Raw genomic sequence first — 18,689 nt, 5'->3', positions numbered from 1 at the left:
GCTGAGCTTTAGGCATATACAAAAATCAATGAATTCTCTACTGTTTCTCCAATTTATACTTTAGTGGTTTGTAAAAATATGCTTTTTCAAACTAGCTAGTAGCCCCCTTTATTATAACATAACTATTTATTATAGGTATCTTTATTTTAACATCAAATATGTTGCTTTTGTGTTTACTATAAATTCCATTTTTAGGTATCCTTGACTTATATATTTATTAAATTTACAATTTTCAACAAACTGTACAACAAAACACAACTCACGGGTTAAAGTCACAGCTCTTTCTTGGACAGGGAAGTTCCTTTAGCTTGGGATCATTCTCTGAATTTTTATTCTCTGACAGATAATTGTACCAGCAAAGAGAAAAGGAAAGAAATTAAAACAACCAACAAAAGAGGGGTTAATATGAAAAACCACTGAACCAACTCACTTAAAATAACTCTCTTAAAGCTCAGGTCACCGACCAAGACAAATGGTTTGGTTTTTTTTTTTTCTCAACACAAATTAGCAATCATTTTGTTTCAAAATGTTCACTACACACACTGCACAACTAAAGAGAAACTCTTTTTATTCACCTCTAAGCAAACTCATATCACAACCAAACACTTTCAAACACTTTACTTACAAAACTTACATGAAATAACAAAGCAACATTTTTTTTTTTTCCTTTAAATTGCCCATTACAGGTTACTAGTAAACCAAACCGTTCTCGTTATACCTTGGGTTAAGTATTCATAAAGCTACACCAAAAATCTGTCAAATTTTGGCCAAGACACAGTTTCTCTGCGGTGGATTGTGGGGGGAGGAGCTTTGGACTCATGTTGCTGCCTCACCCCCCTGCACTTAGAAACTAACCCTTTACACCAGCAATTTTAAAACTTCACAAATAACTAGCTATATTTTTCACAGTTAAAACAAACAGCCAAAATTAAAACTTTTCAAGGTTGAGCAGAAACAGAGACGTTGTCTATGCAAAAAAAAACTCGGATCACCCCACCAACGTCTGTTGCCGGGATTACACTGGACTATGTTGGGCATAATTTTTAGATTGTCTCACACTGCTCACTTCTTTTAAACACTAAACAAACAGCTCAATCACACACAACTGCTGCTCTCACTCAGTAATACGCTGTCCACAATTTTGCTGCTTACTGTTGTGGGTTGGCGAGGTTTAGAAATTTTTCCCATTATTATGTTAAGCTAGCCGGGATGGCTCTCCTATTAGCCGTTAAGAGCTGGAAATAAAAGACTGCTGAAGCAATAATGGCCCATTAGGAAAAGGTAGAGTCCTGCTTTTGTGTTCTGCAAGTAAGAGGACACGGGGGGTAGGAGAACTACACAGCTCGCCGGCCGAACTGGAGGAGAGAGGTTCCGTTTCTCCTGTTGGGATCAGGCTTCTTGGATTTGGACTGCTAAAGCTTTCTGCTAGCTCTGAACAACTGGAAACTGGGACGCCCACGGTGAGCAAAGTTTCCTTCCTCTCACCCTTTTCTTCCACCTGGGGCGGGTGAGGTCACCTGGCCCCCTCCCCTGCCCCTGCAGCAGCCGCGACTGAGACGCCGCCCGCCCTGCTCCATCGGAGAGCCATCGGTGACTGACAAAGGGACTGGGACTGAATTCCATTCTGTTCTGTCACTGGTTTTCTTTTTTTTCTTTCGTATAGCTGATGCTGTTTTTGTTTGTCTTGTAAATATTTCAGTAAAGAACTGTTATTCCCAACCTATACCTTTTTTGTGCCTGCGAGTTCCTGAATTCCCTTTTCCTGGCAATACTGTCCCTTTAAACCGGGACAGATCTTGGCGCCCAACGTGGGGCAGAGGTTAAGAAATAACAGTTCTTCAGTTGCCTGAAATTGTTTTTTTTTTTTGTGTGTGCTAGCAACATGTGGTCCAGTTTAATCTGGTTTGGGCTGCACGTGTTCATACATGTATATCTCCCATTTGCAAACCCTTACATAAGCATGGGCCCTGTAACTAAAGCTACTGTGACTGTTATCAAACTTGCTTTATGGGTTGATAAGGTGAGGAATTCATGGATTTTTAACTTCCTTTGGACGGCGGGTACATGGATTCAGGGATACCACACACTAAATGCATGTTTTTGAGATTACTTTAATAATGGCACCTACTGTGAGGGAATAACACCAGGGGAAATTTTCTCCCAACCCCTCACCCAAATTTTTGGGTCTACCCCACCAGTTTTTGAGGGGTTCAGATTTCCTCTGAATGCTAATGATATCGTACAGTGGCTGGTGTTACTGATAGGCTTGTCCTATTTAACATTAAGAGATAACGGGGGATTGAGCTGGATAACAACTCTGATACCTACTCCAGGAAATAGGGATGGTGCTGCAAACATTGACCCTGCCCCAGAGACTAGGGATGCGGCCACAGAAACTGACCCTGCCCCAGAGACTAAAGATACTGCCACAGAGCCTGACCCTGCCCCAGAGACTAGGGATGCTGCCACAGAGCCTGACCCTGCCCCAGAGACTAGGGATGCTGCCACAGAGCCTGACCCTGCTCCAGAGACTAGGGATGCTGCCCCAGAGCCTGACCCTGCCCCACAGCCCATCTCAGAAAGAAACCAGCCGGAGTGGGTGGGGCTTCTAGTGAAGGAGATACGTGAGATGGGCCAGATGATGAAGGAGTACCTCTCCCCAGCTGGTGACAAGCCCTGCCATAAAGGAGGAGAATCCAGTGATGCTGTAGTGGAACCCATAGGTGTTACATCTGCCCAGGGTCCAGCTGAATTGCAAGGGCACTCACAGCCAGCAGCAGTCGCCCCTGTAGAAACTAGGAAGTCTAAAATGAAAACAAGGCACCTAGACAAAGAGGACCAGAGAGGAGGGCCCTCACAACCAGCAGGGGAGCCAGAGGTTGAAATCATCACTGAGTCCCTGTCTTATGAAAATCTCCGCAATCTGCGGAAAGATATTGCACGACGGGGCCGGGAGGCTTTGACAACTTGGTTACTTCGGGTCTGGGACCTTATGGGTACAGGTGTGCACTTGGATGGTACAGAGGCAAGAAATTTGGGATCCTTGTCCCAGGACTCAGGTGTGGACCAAATATTCGTAAGGGAGCCAGGCCCACTTCCCCTCTGGGAGCGGCTTTTAATGAGTGTAAGAGAGAGGTTTGTCAACAAAGAAAGAATGCAGGGGTACCATAATAGAACGCATTGGAAAACCGTTGAGGAAGGGATTCAACAGCTGAGAGAGGTGGCGGTACTGGAGGTACTCTTTGGGAGGGATGGACAGCATGACAATGACCCTGACAAGGTCAGGTGCACAGGTCACATGCTGTGGAACCTGGCAAACCGAGGGCCATCTCAATACACCACCTTCATTGCAATAATTAATGCTGATGAGCACCGAGAAACAGTGAGCTCTGTTGCTAACAAGCTTAGGGATTTTCACAGTATGATGAATGGCGTAGTGCAGGCCCAGGTTTCTTCCGTGGTCCAGGAGATGAGGAGGATGAGGGAGGAGATCAGGGAGGTGAGGGGGATGAGAGGTGACATAAGTGAGATGAGGGAGGAGATCAGGAAGATCAAAGCAGCACCAGTGCGAGCCTCATACCCCAAGGTTACAGCCCAACGCCCCCCAGCTAGTGGAAGAGGGTACACCCCACGAGCTGACCTATGGTTTTTCCTGCGTGACCATGGGGAAGATATGGGAAAATGGGATAGGAAACCCACTTCTGTCTTGGCAGCACGGGTGCGTCAACTCAAGGAGGGAAATGCTAACCGAGGGAGTTACACTAAAGTAAAGGTAGCCTCAACCTCCCATGACCAAGGTGCTGGGCATTACAGAAAGGAGGATGATCTGTCAGACCCACTTGAAGGAACCTCCACTATGTATGTTCAGGAAAAGAGTAATAGCCAGGGCTAGAGGAGCCCTGCCTCTAGCCAGGGAGAGGCACGGGATAACAGAGTCTATTAGATGGTGTGGGTCCGATGGCCTGGCACATCAGAACCACAAGAATACAGGGTATTAGTTGATACTGGTTCACAATGCACTCTAATACCATCAGAACATGTGGGGGAAGAGCGTGTTTCCATTGTTGGGGTGACGGGGGGATCACAGGAATTGTCTTTGCTGGAAGCTGAGGTGAGCCTGACAGGAGAGGGGTGGCAGAAACATCCGATTGTAACTGGCCCAGAGGCACCGCCCATTCTAAGCATAAATTTTCTTAGGAGTGGCTACTACAAAGACCCAAAGGGATACAGATAGGCTTTTGGAATAGCTGCTGTAGCAGTAGAGGGCATTAAGCAGTTGAACACCTTGCCTGGACTGTCAGAAAACCCATCTGCAGTGGGACTTCTGAAGGTGGAAGAGCAGCGAGTGCCAATTGCCACCTCAACAGTGCACCGCCGGCAGTACCGGACGAATCGAGATGCTGTGATCCCCATCCACAAGATGATCCGTGAGCTGGAGAGCCAAGGGGTGGTCAGCAAAACCCACTCACCCTTCAACAGCCCCATCTGGCCCGTGCGCAAGTCTGATGGAGAATGGAGATTGACTGTGGACTATCGTGCGTTGAACGAAGTGACTCCACCACTGAGCGCTGCCGTGCCGGACATGCTGGAACTCCAGTACGAGCTGGAGTCCAAGGCAGCAAGGTGGTATGCCACCATTGACATTGCCAACGCATTTTTCTCCATTCCCCTGGCAGCAGAGTGCAGGCCTCAGTTTGCCTTTACATGGAGGGGCGTGCAGTACACCTGAAATCGTCTGCCCCAGGGGTAGAAACACAGCCCCACCATCTGTCATGAACTGATCCAGGCTGCACTGGAAAAGGGTGAGGCTCCAGAACACCTGCAATACATAGATGACATCATTGTGTGGGGGAACACGGCAGTGGAGGTATTTGAGAAAGGAGAAAAGATCATCCAGATTCTGCTGAGAGCCGGCTTTGCCATTAAAAAGAGCAAAGTCAAAGGACCTGCCCGAGAGATCCAGTTCCTAGGAGTAAAATGGCAAGATAAACGGCGCCAGATCCCCACTGAAGTCATCAATAAGATCACCGCAATGTCTCCACCAACCAGCAAGAAGGAAACACAAGCTTTCCTAGGTGCCATAGGCTTTTGGAGAATGCACATTCCTGAGTACAGCCAGATTGTGAGCCCTCTCTACCTAGTCACCCGTAAGAAGAACGATTTCCACTGGGGTGCTGAGCAACAGCAAGCCTTTGCCCAGATCAAGCAGGAGATCGCTCATGCAGTGGCCCTTGGCCCAGTCAGGACGGGACCAGAGGTAAAAAATGTGCTTTATTCTGCAGCCGGGAACCATGGCTTGTCCTGGAGCCTTTGGCAGAAGGTGCCTGGAGAGACTCGAGGCCGACCTCTGGGATTCTGGAGCCGGAGCTATAGAAGGTCTGAAGCCAACTACACTCCCACAGAGAAGGAAATCTTGGCTGCCTATGAAGGAGTCCAAGCTGCCTCAGAGGTGATTGAGACGAAAGCACAACTCCTCCTGGCACCCCGACTACCAGTGCTGGGGTGGATGTTCAAAGGAAAAGTTCCCTCTACCCACCACGCCACCGACGCCACATGGAGCAAGTAAATTGCCCTCATCACGCAACGCGCCCGCATCGGAAACCCAAATCGCCCTGGGATTTTGGAGATAATTACGAACTGGCCAGAAGGTGAAAATTTTAGTCTCGCCGATGATGAGGAGCAAGAACAAGTGAGCCGCGCTGAGGAAGCCCCACCGTATAACCAACTGCCAGCAGATGAAACATGCTATGCTCTTTTCACCGACGGCTCCTGCCGCGTCGTGGGAATGAACCGGAAGTGGAAAGCAGCCGTATAGAGCCCCACACGACAAGTTGCACAAGCTACTGAAAGAGAAGGTGGATCAAGTCAATTTGCTGAACTCAAAGCTGTTCAGCTGGCCCTGGACATTGCTGAAAGAGAGAAGTGGCCAAAGCTCTACCTTTATACTGACTCGTGGATGGTAACCAATGCCCTGTGGGGTTGGCTGGAAAGATAAAAAAAGGCAAACTGGCAACGTAGAAGAAAACCAATCTGGGCTGCCGACGAGTGGAAAGACATTGCCACCCGGGTAGAGAAGCTACCTGTGAAAGTTCGTCACGTGGATGCCCATGTCCCCAAGAGTCGGGCTAATGAGGAACACCAACACAACGAGCAAGTTGATCAGGCCTCAAAGATAGAGGTGTCACAAATAGACCTGGATTGGCAACACAAGGGAGAATTGTTCCTGGCTCGATGGGCCCATGACGCCTCAGGTCATCAGGGCAGAGATGCCACGTATAAGTGGGCACGAGACCGAGGAGTAGATCTAACCATAGACAGTATCTCTCAAGTCATCCATGACTGTAATACGTGCGCTGCCATCAAACAGGCCAAGCGAGTGAAGCCCCTCTGGTATGGTAGGCGTTGGTCCAAATACAAGTATGGGGAGGCCTGGCAGATTGACTACATCACACTGCCTCAGACCCGCCAAGGCAAGCGCTACGTGCTGACCATGGTAGAAGCCACCACCGGATGGTTGGAGACCTACCCTGTGCCTCATGCCACTGCTCGGAACACCATCCTGGGCCTTGAGAAACAGGTCCTTTGGAGGCATGGCACCCCTGAGAAAATTGAGTCAGACAACGGGACTCATTTCAAGAACAGCCTCATAAACAGCTGGGCTAGGGAACACGGCATTGAGTGGGTGTACCACATCCCCTACCATGCACCTGCAGCTGGGAAAGTCGAACGGTGCAATGGCCTGCTTAAAACCACCTTGAAGGCACTGGGTGGGAGGACTTTCAAGAACTGGGAAAGTAATCTACCAAAGGCCACATGGTTAGTGAATACCCGAGGTTCCACTAACCGAGCAGGCCCTGCCCAATCTGAGCTCTTGGAAACACCAGATGGGGATAAAGTTCCAGTGGTACACATGAGAAGTATGCTAGAGAAAACTGTTTGAGTGAACTCTGCCTCCAGCAAAGACAATCCTGTCCGTGGGGTGGTTTTTGCTCAAGGACCAGGTTGTACCTGGTAGGTGATGCAAAAAGATAGAAAAACCCGATGCATACCCCAAGGAGACCTTGTTCTGAGGTGAACTACCTATAATACTGCGTCTGTAACTGCATGTATGTATGTAATTTAAAGGTTCTAATTTAATGTAGTATGTTAGCATGGAAAAAATTTGGGGTGGATAATGTTGTGGGTTGGCGAGGTTTAGAAATTTTTCCCATTATTATGTTAAGCTAGCCGGGATGGCTCTCCTATTAGCCGTTAAGAGCTGGAAATAAAAGACTGCTGAAGCAATAATGGCCCATTAGGAAAAAGTAGAGTCCTGCTTTTGTGTTCTGCAAGTAAGAGGACACGGGGGGTAGGAGAACTACACAGCTCGCCGGCCGAACTGGAGGAGAGAGGTTCCGTTTCTCCTGTTAGGATCAGGCTTCTTGGATTTGGACTGCTAAAGCTTTCTGCTAGCTCTGAACAACTGGAAACTGGGACGCCCACGGTGAGCAAAGTTTCCTTCCTCTCACCCTTTTCTTCCACCTGGGGCGGGTGAGGTCACCTGGCCCCCTCCCCTGCCCCTGCAGCAGCCGCGACTGAGACGCCGCCCGCCCTGCTCCATCGGAGAGCCATCGGTGACTGACAAAGGGACTGGGACTGAATTCCATTCTGTTCTGTCACTGGTTTTCTTTTTTTTCTTTCGTATAGCTGATGCTGTTTTTGTTTGTCTTGTAAATATTTCAGTAAAGAACTGTTATTCCCAACCTATACCTTTTTTGTGCCTGCGAGTTCCTGAATTCCCTTTTCCTGGCAATACTGTCCCTTTAAACCGGGACACTTACACACACAGAGTCAAATTACATGCACACAGCTTAGCTCATGCAATTCACATAATGCAAGTGCTCCAAATTCCTCCACTTTTTAGGTATCTACTACTCAGGTGTAAATTTCAAAATTCTTTCACAACTTACACATACAAAACTTTTGCCAACACACTCTCAAAAACACACAAAATAAAACATACACAGCATGCCACTAACTCACAGTTCAAGCACACAAAGCTCACAAAAACAAGTTGCACACTCAAACACACACACACATTCGGCATGCACAAACTGCAATCGCTGTATTCTGCAAACCAAAAATGCAGTCATCACACCCCAATGCCCGCAGCCGGTGCCTCAAGCTGGAAATCACCACCGCGCTGCTTTAAACTACAAATAAAACTTCCACCGACCCACTGCTGCATGAGCTCTACCTCTGACAGCTGCCACTGGCCTGCCAATGCACCCCCACTATGGGGCACAAGTTCCAGCCTCACCTGGAACACAGGCCAGCTCAAGCTCCGCGGAAACTTACAAACAAATCCACTTTAGGCCTTTCCACTGTGCGCACGATGTCTTGCAGTATCTTATGAATTTGGTTCTCTTAAAGGTACCTATCTTTAATTTTTAAACATACCTTTTTGTCCGTGTCTCCGGCAGTTCTAGTTCTGCTCCCCGGGGTGCCAGTGAGGAAAAGGAGCCCTCCTCCTAGGAAGATCCCAGGCGGGCGCCCTAGAGGGGTCCCGAACCCCGCTGGCCCCTCGGTCAGAGAGAAGAGTCCCACCAGAGTCGCCAAATGATTTACCAAAATATGAGTATTGGTCTAATACCGATACTCAACTGTGACGGACAAAAGACTCTCTAACCATTTAAAGTTAGAAAGGGTATGTTTATTCAGCGCTGGGCAGCGTGGGGTAGCCCCCTAATACACACTGCGAAATTACAGGTGGTCACAGAGTCTATTTATTAACAAAAGGTTTAAATAAATACATATTCATAATACCAGCCCCTCCCATCCCCTGCTTCCTATGGTAATTAGCTTGAATGGCTATTAAGCATGCGTGGTTGGCTTCTTGAATTAAGTCTGGGGTGGTTTTTGTGGGGAGGGGTCCTAAAAGGAGGAAGTAAGGCGAGTCTTCCTCGCCCTGAACTTTCGACCCTTTTCTATTAATGACAATACAAATGATTTCTGGGGATATTCCAATTTTTCAAAGAATGGGTTTCTGGTTGCGATTGTTCGTGCTTCTTCAGGCCTGCTTACCAGTTTCGTCTTTTCCCATTGTAAGCACACCTGAACAAACATGAGATGACAGACTATCAATCAATTATTTAAGTTTAACTAAAATCTTAATTTTTCTAAGATTAGTGTTTCACTCCTATGCTGGTTCTTTCACGCAAGCACAGCTCCCATCGCAGGGGTGAGTAGTGTGTCCCTGCTGACCCCATAGGCTGAGCACCGCTATTATGGGATCCATTCATCTGAAATGGAAATACTTTCTCTTCAGGTCCACCAAGAGGGAGGAACAAACCAACAGGAGTCAGTAAGTCCCTGAAGGCAGCCAAACACCTGGAACACACCCTGACAGATCTGGAGAGAAGCCTCGGTGGGTGCATTTCCCTCAGCCTTCTCCTGACACTCAGCTGTCTCTGCACATCTGGACATGCCATGCCTGGCACACAGGGAAGGGATCCATGGCAGCCTCGCTGCCCTGCTGCTGCTGTCACACCCTGCAGGGCTCTTTCCCAGCCTGGCCCGGCTGCAGCTTCTCCCCAACCTCTGCAGGAAGGCATTTGGCATCAGCTGACTGGGAGCCCAATCTCCACAACATGCCTTGCACAACCTTAGATTCCCTACAATTTCCTGGTCTCCCAGCACATCAGGAGGGGCAGCTGTTGGGAGGAGGGAGGCCCTGGCCAGCCCCAATAACCTGGCATTACTTCTGATCCTCATCAGTGTCTATGACAAGCATTGCCTCCTGAAGATGCCACCTCCCCAGTGGGGAAAAAATCCATCTGATCCAGCTTTCCCTTTCCTTTCTCCAGTGGAAAAACGAAAGCTTGTGCCTAAGGAACCATTTCCTGGGAGAAGCAGTGGCTCACTGGCAACCTCTGCTGCAGAAAGGGAGCCAATGCCAGGCACTGTCACTGGAGGTAACTGCTGTGCCTCTGGGCCTGAGCCCTGCTGAGCCTTGAGCTGCCATCTCTGCTGCTTGGCACTGCAGGCACACAGCATTACCTGACCCCTTGAAGTGCTCAGTTCCCTGGAGAAGGGGATCCCTGCACACCATGGAGATGTGGTTCCCATCTCTGCGCCTTCTAGACTTGGGTCGTGACTTGCATCATTTGGTAAACCTGGTAGATCACGCTTCAAAGGTCTTGAAGCTTGATGAAGGTAAGTTATCAGCAACCCTTTCCTGACACAATAATCACTGTCCAAGTGTAAACATTGTCCAGAGCAATATTCAAGTGTCGTTTCCCATAAGATCCGTGAAGTTTGATGGATTCTGGAAATCTTGGCCTTGAAAGTTTTACTCTTGTGCCCAGGAGTGATCCCACAGGATCGCTGCCATTGGGAGGAAGGAGCATTTAGATATCAATCCTCTTCCCATGTGCAATGCCACTGTCTCCTTCCGTGTGCTCTGTGCAGCCACGGAGAAGGGCAGAGAGGAAGGGAAGGCCCCAGGGCTGTGTCCCGGGGCTGTGCCTTGCGTGGCTCCTTTGCAGGCCCCAGGCAGCCTGAGGCTCTCCTGCAGTGCTGGGAGCTCTTCTGTCCTGCATTTCTTTGTAGGAGAAACTGTTGATGAAGATGACCTAGAATCCCAACCCATAGCCAGTTTTAAGCCTGATGATGAGGAAGATGATGAGGGTAAGTCAAGGCCTTTCCCCCTGGGGGAGCTGCCAGCTCAGAGCCCAATGCTCAGCCAGGGGGCATCGCTGCAGTGCCAGGACAGAGCTGTGCCCGTGTGTGCCCTCGCCCTGTGCAATCCCCTCAAAGCTCTTGCAGCTCTATGTTGCCTGTGCAGAGGACAGAAGCTTCTGTGGCTGTTGAGTTACAGGTGTGTCTGCAAGGATAACTTTCTCAGGTGCTGTGCTGGATGCTGCACACAAGCCCAACTCCCATCGCAGGGACGAGTAGTGCGTCCCTGCTGACCCCACAGGCTGCACACTGCTTCTGTGGGATCCGTTCATCTGAAGCAGAAATACTTTCTCTTAAGGTCCCCTGAGTAGGAAGGACAAGCCTATAGGAAATACTAAGTTCCTGGAGGCATCCAGACACCTAGAACAACTCCTGACGGATCTGGAGACAAGTCATGTTGGGTGCATTTCCCTTAACCTTCTCCTGAGACTCAGCAGCTGGGGGCTTTCTCTGCACATCTAAACACGCCATGCCCAGCACACAGGGAAGGGATCCATGGCATCCTCGCTGCCCCACTGCTGCTGTCACACTCTCCAGGGCTGTTTCCCAGCCCAGCCTGGCTGCAGCTTCTCCCCAGCCTCTACAGGAAGGCATTTGGTATCAGCTGACAGGAAGCCCAAAGTGCCCCATGGGCCATGCACACCCTGACATCCCCTGCAATTTCCTGGTCAGGGGTAGATCAGCAGAGGCAGCCATTTGGAGAAGGGTGGGCCCTGGAGCAGCTCCAGAAACCTGGGTATTCTCCTTCTACTTGTCCATGTCTTTGACAAATATTGCCTAGAGAACACTGGCACAGCACAGAGGAATTATCCCATGCAGTCTCAGGGGTTTGTGTACGGAGCAGCCCTGTGCCAAGGGGTGGCAAGGTCCCTGCAGCCCCCAGCTCTAGCAGAAGCGGAGAACATCCTGGCCATATCCACTGTGCTGCCAGCTCAGCAGTGGAGCACAGCACGGGCTCACACTCCCCATTGCCCCCACAGATGCAGTCAGCACGTCAACACGTGATGAAAACAGCTGGAACAGCATGAGAAGTGTTTTCTGCTGGGGAACACCTTGTTTGATTAAGATAATGGCCATTGTGGCTGGCAGGGCATTGTTCCTGATGATGTGCTCTGCCGGAATCTGGTATTGCTGGAAGAGGAAACAGTGAGTGCTTTGCTGATCTCGGCCTCAAGCAGCTTCTTTGAAAGGCTGCTGATAGGAGACAATCCCAGCGAGCCTGCTGTGCAGTTGGGGATGGTCAGGGTTGTTCAAATAACTCTGCTGAGGGTTTTGCTGCTGCCGAGTGCTTTAACAGGCCTCTTAATTGCTGGGCCATGTCCTGGGGAGCCCGCTGGGGCTGCAGCCAGTGCTGGCTCCCACTGAGGCTGAGTGGCCAAGAGCAGCCCCAGGAGCAGCGGGCACAGCCAAAGCAAGGTGGGGAGGAGAAGGAGCAGGGACCAGATCACCCTTGAAAGGCAGACATGCTCTGGGGCCTGCTCCTGCACAGGGACCCTGACCAGGAACATCCCCTGCTCGCCAGGCCCTTGAGGGGCAGCTGTCCAGCCAGGCCGAGGTGTGCCAGCCACTCCAGCCGTGCTGGGGAGCCTTGCCCACTCTGGGCCCTGCTGTGCAGGAGGGTCCCTGTGTGCCACTGGAGCCTCAACCACTCCTCTCTCCACAGGGGCTCCTGCGAAGATTCAGAAGACCAACCCAACAACTCAGCCAGTGAGAACACGGCTCATTGCTGTTCTTCATGTTTGCCCCCACCTGCCCCTGTTGCGTGGCTGCACCCCTGTCTTCAGCACATCCCAGCACCTCCAAAACGAGAACCCCTACCCCCGAGCCCCCTGGCCCAGCTCCCTGGCCCATACTGAAGTTAGGTAGCCCCTGTTTTATGTTCAAATAAAGAAATTCAGTTGTCACAGCTGTGTCTGAGTGCTACCACCACCAAAGCCCACACGGCACCAGCACTGGTTGAGCTCCATGTCCAGGAGCAGCCACGCATGCCCACGTTACAGGCAGGCAGGAGCCAGGCAGGGGCTACTGTGTCCAGTGGCGAGGCCTCGAGGGGCTGGGGAAGCCCATGATGAGCCTCCCTGGGCTGAGGGCACATCTCCTTCAGTGGCATCATCTGGGCCTGGACCTCCTCCAGGGCCATAGCCAGGAAAACAGGGAAGCAATCACTAAGTGCTTGCCTTGAGGAAAATGGAATGAGGTTGGGCTGTGCACCACAAGGAAGTCCTTCATAGCCTGGATTCACTTAAATGGAACAGATATACAGCGCTGAGATCTGAACATCTGAACTCTTCACTGCCTCTAAGTGAGATTTCCTTAGCAGACATTACAGCACAGCCAAGAACTCCCGAGGGCTCGGTACAAAATGCAAAAGCATGTAAACCCTGCTCCAAGAAGGGCAGGCGTAGAGTACCTGCCTCTTCAAAGACAACATTCTCTGCTACTACACAGACTAAGATTCCTTAACTTTTCTGGGCAAAACCCTGAGAGGCTTATCTCGTCACAGCACGAACTACTGCCTTCCCACAGAAGTTCCCAGCAATTTTGAAAGAGAGTAGGAAAGGTTTCAGAAGAGATCTTAACCTGTGTTCAAATCCCCACTGTAGTAAACAATATTTTTTGCAATGTAGGGAATTCATGTACTGCCTGACGTGCTTAAAACCAGCACTGTACTATCCACCTTCATTTTCTACCAAGATAGCTGCAAACTGCACCTGAACAAAACCAGCCATCCCAGTGCCCTTAGCAGATACTCACAGGTCACAGATACACACAAGAAAGTCATGAAAATTCCTTGTATGAACACACTTGCATCTGTGTGGGAACACCTGACTTCAACCTAAGATTTCAAAAATTACTTCTCCTCAGATTGCCCGAATCTCCAATGATTTCTTTTCTTCAGGGACATCAGAGCTTTGTGTGAGGGTCATTGGAGCAGTCTTCTGCTCCTCAGGGGCAGAGGGCTTTGAGCTTCCCACACGCAGGTCAGTAAGCTCAGGATCCTCAGAATCACATTTATTGATAACTGATTGTTAAAACAATTTAGTCCACATCTGTTCAAAGGCTAACAGTACATTTTTATCACAACTTAGAACAATTTCTGTTCTGTCATTTGTTTATTTTAAATACAGTGCGTTTTAGGAGCTTTGGTCCTACAGATAGTGTGCCCTGTGACATAAACTGAATGAATGTAGCGGGAGGGCGTTTCGGAGTCAAAGACGAAACCTCTTAGAGGTATAGTCAATGCTCAGTTTATTGGGCATCTCAAGGTTACATTTATAGTGCAAAACAAGTGTTCACGCGCTTTGTGCTTACATATGATTGGCTTGTGGCTATTGTCCACGCGTCCATATTCTAGCAGCAATTGGTTTGTGTATACTGATCACGCGAATACATGATAACATAAGCTTGGCAAGCTGGCGTGGGACCCTGGCCTATAGTCAAAGCCACTTCCCGGACCCCTGGACGCTGGCGTCCAAGCTGCCCATACTTCCTTCTTTTGATCTGTCTTTTTATCAGTGGTCCAGGGACACTACCTCCCAGCTGGTTTCCTTAATCGCAGCTACAGTTACAGCTACATTCGTCAGTGGTTGTGTCTCTGGTCACGTAGCCTCAATCCATGTCTTCGTATCCCATGTCCATGTCTTCATAGTCGGTTCCCACAATTATGTTAGACAGCCAGGCCCGGTATAGTATTTCATGGCCTGTCCCTTCATAGAATCTACCAAAGCCCCCGCCACATCCCCATTACAAACATGCCCATGCTCCGTGGGTTGCTGTTGTTTTATACAGGTACAAACTCTGATTCACAGGTTTTACTGGTATCTTGGCATCCAGTACATACCACATGTGATCTACATTTCTCTGCTGCAATCTGACAATGAAAAGTTGGGGTGGGTGCACCAGCAAGCCCCTGGCTCAACCCCTGCTGCTCCCTTCTCACACACCCCAGAACATGCTGGATCTCCAACAAGCAGCTGCTCAGGGATGAAACTAAGGACAAAGAAATGAGCACCCAGGACCTCAATGCTGGTAGTTTGTGCAAAATAATCCAGGCATCTTGTTTTTCCACTTGCAGTGCTGCCCTTGATACAGATCTGGTGAAAACCAGAGTCACTTTGAGACTGACAGTGGGCAGAGCAGTGAACAGTGTGACAGAAATGCACCCTGCCCATTCCAACATGCCAGCTCCCTACACTGGGAAGAGATTATTCAATGGGAAGGCACTGGGGATGTTGTCATTCTCCCAGACCACCACTCTTCTTCTCCCTGCTACCCCCACAGCCAGCGCCTGCCCTGCTTCCAGCTTCCTTCCCCTTCCCAGGAGCCCAGGGCTTCCAGAGGGTCACCTGCTGCTCCTCACTCTGCCACAACGCACCTCACAGACCTGACTCCCAACCTAAAACAAGTGCCAGCTGAAGTAATCGTTTCAGCATCCATTATATAGATCGCTTAACAACTAAATAAACTAAAAGAATTCTTTTTCAACTGTCTTAAAAAACCTTCTAACCCAGGAGGGTTATATAAAGCAATGGCAAGGCTGCACATGCAACACTGAACCCAAACTGCCACCTGTCTGGACAGAAGCCCTCACAATTTTTCCATATATCTGTCACAATTTTATTACAATTTTTCAGCGGAGCCTTGCACAGAGTATGACCCAGTGACAGACCTACCACTACACAGTGACACAGCTGTGGCCTGTGGTTGCCAGTACACACACACTCAAATTAAAATGGAATTATAATGAAAGAGGTTGCACCTTTCACTTTGTTTTCTGAACAAAATGCAAATGCTTACAATTCTCCTTCTAGCATTTTTTTTTAATCAAATGCTTATCTAGAATGGAAACAAGCAGTTAAAATCAAAGCAGTCTTCTTAAGTTAGTTATACTGAGCCTTTTAATGTGAGACCCTCCAGGACCTTTTTAGGTTCCCTATGGCTTGATATGACTATGTTTGAAATTATCAACCTTCAAGGTTTTAGGTAATTATTGGGTTAAGTAACAGACACATTGTGGCACTGAGTGACACAAGATTTAGCTGAAGTTCTCCACTGTCCCCAACACTGCCCAGAGTCCAACGAATGCTCACACTTTCACCAGATTTTTCCTACATCTGCAGCTCCTCAGTGGGTTTGCACCGGGGAAAAATGAATTTGGGAAAGACCAGCTGGAGCAGCACTCTCAGCCCAGCGGAATAAGGGTGAAGATTACAGAGCAACTTCCAAACAAGTACCTTATACCTCAAACCGCGGTAAAAAACCGGTCCAAGGCCAAGCTGAGTTTACAAGACCCTTCCCCCAGCCAAGCATGGCAGGAAGGCAGGGACGGGCATGGCGGTGATGCCCGGTCAGAGCTCCAGCCTGACCCTGCTCCTGCTCTCTGGAGCTACTCCCAGGTCTGACCCCATTCCAGGGTCTGATCCCGCTCCAGGATCTGATCCCATTCTAGGGTCTGACCCCATTACAGGATCTGATCCCATTCCAGGGTCAGATCCCGCTCCAGGGTCTGATCCCGCTCCTCGGTGTGATACCCCTCCCGGGTCGGATCCCCCTCCAGGGTCTGACCCCATTCCAGGGTCTGACCCTGCTCCTGGATCTGCCGCCGCTCCTGTTCCCCCAGAGCCGCTCCAGTGCATCCCGAGGACCCGCATGGAGCTGAAGTCGGGCCCAGGGCTGGCTGCCCGGCCCATCCCATCCCGTCCCATCCTTGCGGTTCCGCCCCGCACTTAGGGCTGCCAGCGGTGCAGAGCGGGGCGGGCCCGCTGAGTGGCCGGGGCCGGGGCCGGCACTGCCCGCGCCCCGCCGGACCCGAGCCCGGGCCACGCCCACCGCCGCACGGCCCAGCCCCGCTGCCGCCCGGAGCCGCGCCGGACCCCGCTCCCGCCCGCGCCGGCCCTGCCGCCGCCGCACCATCACTTTCTCCCCCCGGAGCTCTGAGGCGGGGCTGGTTCAGCGCCAGCAGTGGCCCCGCCATCACCTGTGTCATTGGCCCCAGCATCTCTCCGGCTCCCGGGGCCGTCCCAGGGTCCCGGCCCCGCCGCGCACCGCCGGGGCCGCCCGGCCGCCATGGCGTGGCTGGAGGTGGACCGGGCCTTCCTCCGCTCGCCGTGGGGCTCGCTGAAGATCTCCCGCACGATACGGCCGGGGGCAGCCCTGGGGCCCATGGGCAAGGCCCGAGCCGGCGCTGACCCCCGGCCCCTCCTGTCCCGCAGCTGGTGGCGCTGGCCGCCCTCTTCTGCTTCGTGGCCGCGGGGTCACACGAGGCCTACGCGGCACTGGCCGGCATGGAGGCGGGGATCACCATCCTGTTCCTGCTGCTCTACCTGCTGAGGCTCGACGCGCGGATTCGGGGCCTCTCCTGGCCGCTGGCTGTGAGTACCCGTGAGCTGCGAGTACCGGTGGGTACTGATGGCTGTGAGTACCGATGTCCCCTGGCCATGAGTATTGATGTTCCCTGGCTATGGGTACCAATGTCCTCTGACCACGAGTACCAATGTCCCCTGGTTGTGGTCCTGCTGTTCCCTGGCTGTTGTGGCCGCTGGTAAACAGGAAGGATCACCTGTCCCAGAGGACATTGTCAGCTGCCTTAGTGATTGTTTCTGTACGTGGGAGTCAAGCCCCAGTGTTCTGTGGAGGTTGAGGCAGTTTTTCCTAACGGAGCGTTCTGTTCCATCAGTTCCTGGATGGCTGTGCTGGATCCGATAACAGCCCCTCCCAGTACGGGCACTGTTTGCCTTGCTGGTGTAACACCTTCACATCACAAATTAGTCACACCCTTTCAATCAAATACTAACAAGTTCCCCTCTTACCTCACTTTTGTACGTGTATTTGCTGCTTCAGTCTATGACTTGTAGCCAAGTTGCAAAAATTTGACACAAAACAAGAGAAGAAAGGTAAAATGAGGAAGTTTTACTAGAAACGCTCTTCTTACCATCAGACCACTGGGTGTCAGTGTCCTCTCACATGGATATTGCTGTAACTGTTTTCATGGCAATGCAGCCGTTTTTAACCATTCCTTCTGTGTTGGGAACTCTCCACGTTCTCCTTTAGGCCTGTATTTCAGAATAAATATTTTGCTTCCACTGGCTGTTTCAGAATGTTTTGGACTCGGTGATTGCAGCGTTGTTCCTCCTCGTTGTGTCCTTGTTTGCAATAATAATCAAGACCAACAAAGGGACATTGGCTGGAGGAGTAAGTAGGAACATTGTTAATGAATTTCAGTTCTTACAGTGCAGTGATTTCAACCTCTTGGTACTCACGTTGTGGTAGGGCCATGCAAACGGTCTTGGAAGAACACTCGCAGCAGTAGCAAACAAAGTACATTCAGTGTATCTCACTGAAAGAAAATAATCCTCACATCACTGGTAATTTAAAGATGTTGCAGGACTTGGGAATTACTGCAGAGAAGTACTAGAACATTGAAAATTTCTGGAGTTTTGAAGTAACCTACATTTGCTAGCATAGCTTGAAATCCTAGGTGGGAGAAACCCTAGCTCTTTTAGGACTGTCCAGTTTAGTTACAGTACTTGAGAAAAAATGCCAAGAGTCCTGCTAAAAAGAGTTGAAACTTTAACAGACACACTGGTACCTGCCTCGTGGCATGTACATTGTTTTTTCTGACACAAACTGAGGAATTGTGTCAGTTGAAAAGAGGTTTTGTTCATACTATGATTATAAGACTTTTGTGTTCTTAAGATCAAACCAATTGAATAGTTTGAGTAACTGATATTTTTAATTCAAATGGCAACTAACATAATTAACCTTAATAAACAATAAGGAGGGGAAGAAAGTCCCTCAGTTTTGAAAGACTCTAGAAGTACAAGATAAGCTGAAATGTGTCAAACAACCAAAAGAAACCTATAACCTTCCACAAAGGTCTTTGAAACTCAGTTTAGGAGATGATGAGGGGGAAAGATGATGGCTTCACTGCCAATGACATCCTAAGCAAAAAGGAGACTTTCTGATAGAGT

At 50.0% G+C, this 18,689-nt stretch overlaps 1 protein-coding gene across 1 annotated transcript; it reads left to right on the top strand.

The window, feature by feature from the left end:
- Positions 1 to 16,050: 16,050 nt before the first annotated feature.
- On the top strand, positions 16,051 to 17,988 carry LOC117011404 (chemokine-like factor). The gene is made up of 4 exons (XM_033086764.1): positions 16,051 to 16,066; positions 16,673 to 16,866; positions 16,932 to 17,090; positions 17,815 to 17,988. The coding sequence occupies exons 1-4, from the start codon at positions 16,051 to 16,053 to the stop codon at positions 17,986 to 17,988; spliced, it is 543 nt and encodes a 180-aa protein (XP_032942655.1).
- The last annotated feature ends 701 nt before the right edge of the window (positions 17,989 to 18,689 follow it).

Source organism: Catharus ustulatus, unplaced genomic scaffold, assembly GCF_009819885.2.
Source record: "Catharus ustulatus isolate bCatUst1 unplaced genomic scaffold, bCatUst1.pri.v2 scaffold_133_arrow_ctg1, whole genome shotgun sequence".
In the NCBI taxonomy this organism is placed as follows: Eukaryota; Metazoa; Chordata; class Aves; order Passeriformes; family Turdidae; genus Catharus; species Catharus ustulatus.
Note: the sequence above shows the minus strand (reverse complement) of the source record. Positions and strands in the feature narration are given on the sequence as shown.

Excerpts from the sequence above, each read along its gene's own strand:
- LOC117011404 (XM_033086764.1), top strand. Across the intron at positions 16,867-16,931 it reads CCCGCACGATACGGCCGGGG|CTGGTGGCGCTGGCCGCCCT; the intron begins GCAGCCCTGGGG and ends CCTGTCCCGCAG. Across the intron at positions 17,091-17,814 it reads GCCTCTCCTGGCCGCTGGCT|AATGTTTTGGACTCGGTGAT; the intron begins GTGAGTACCCGT and ends TGGCTGTTTCAG.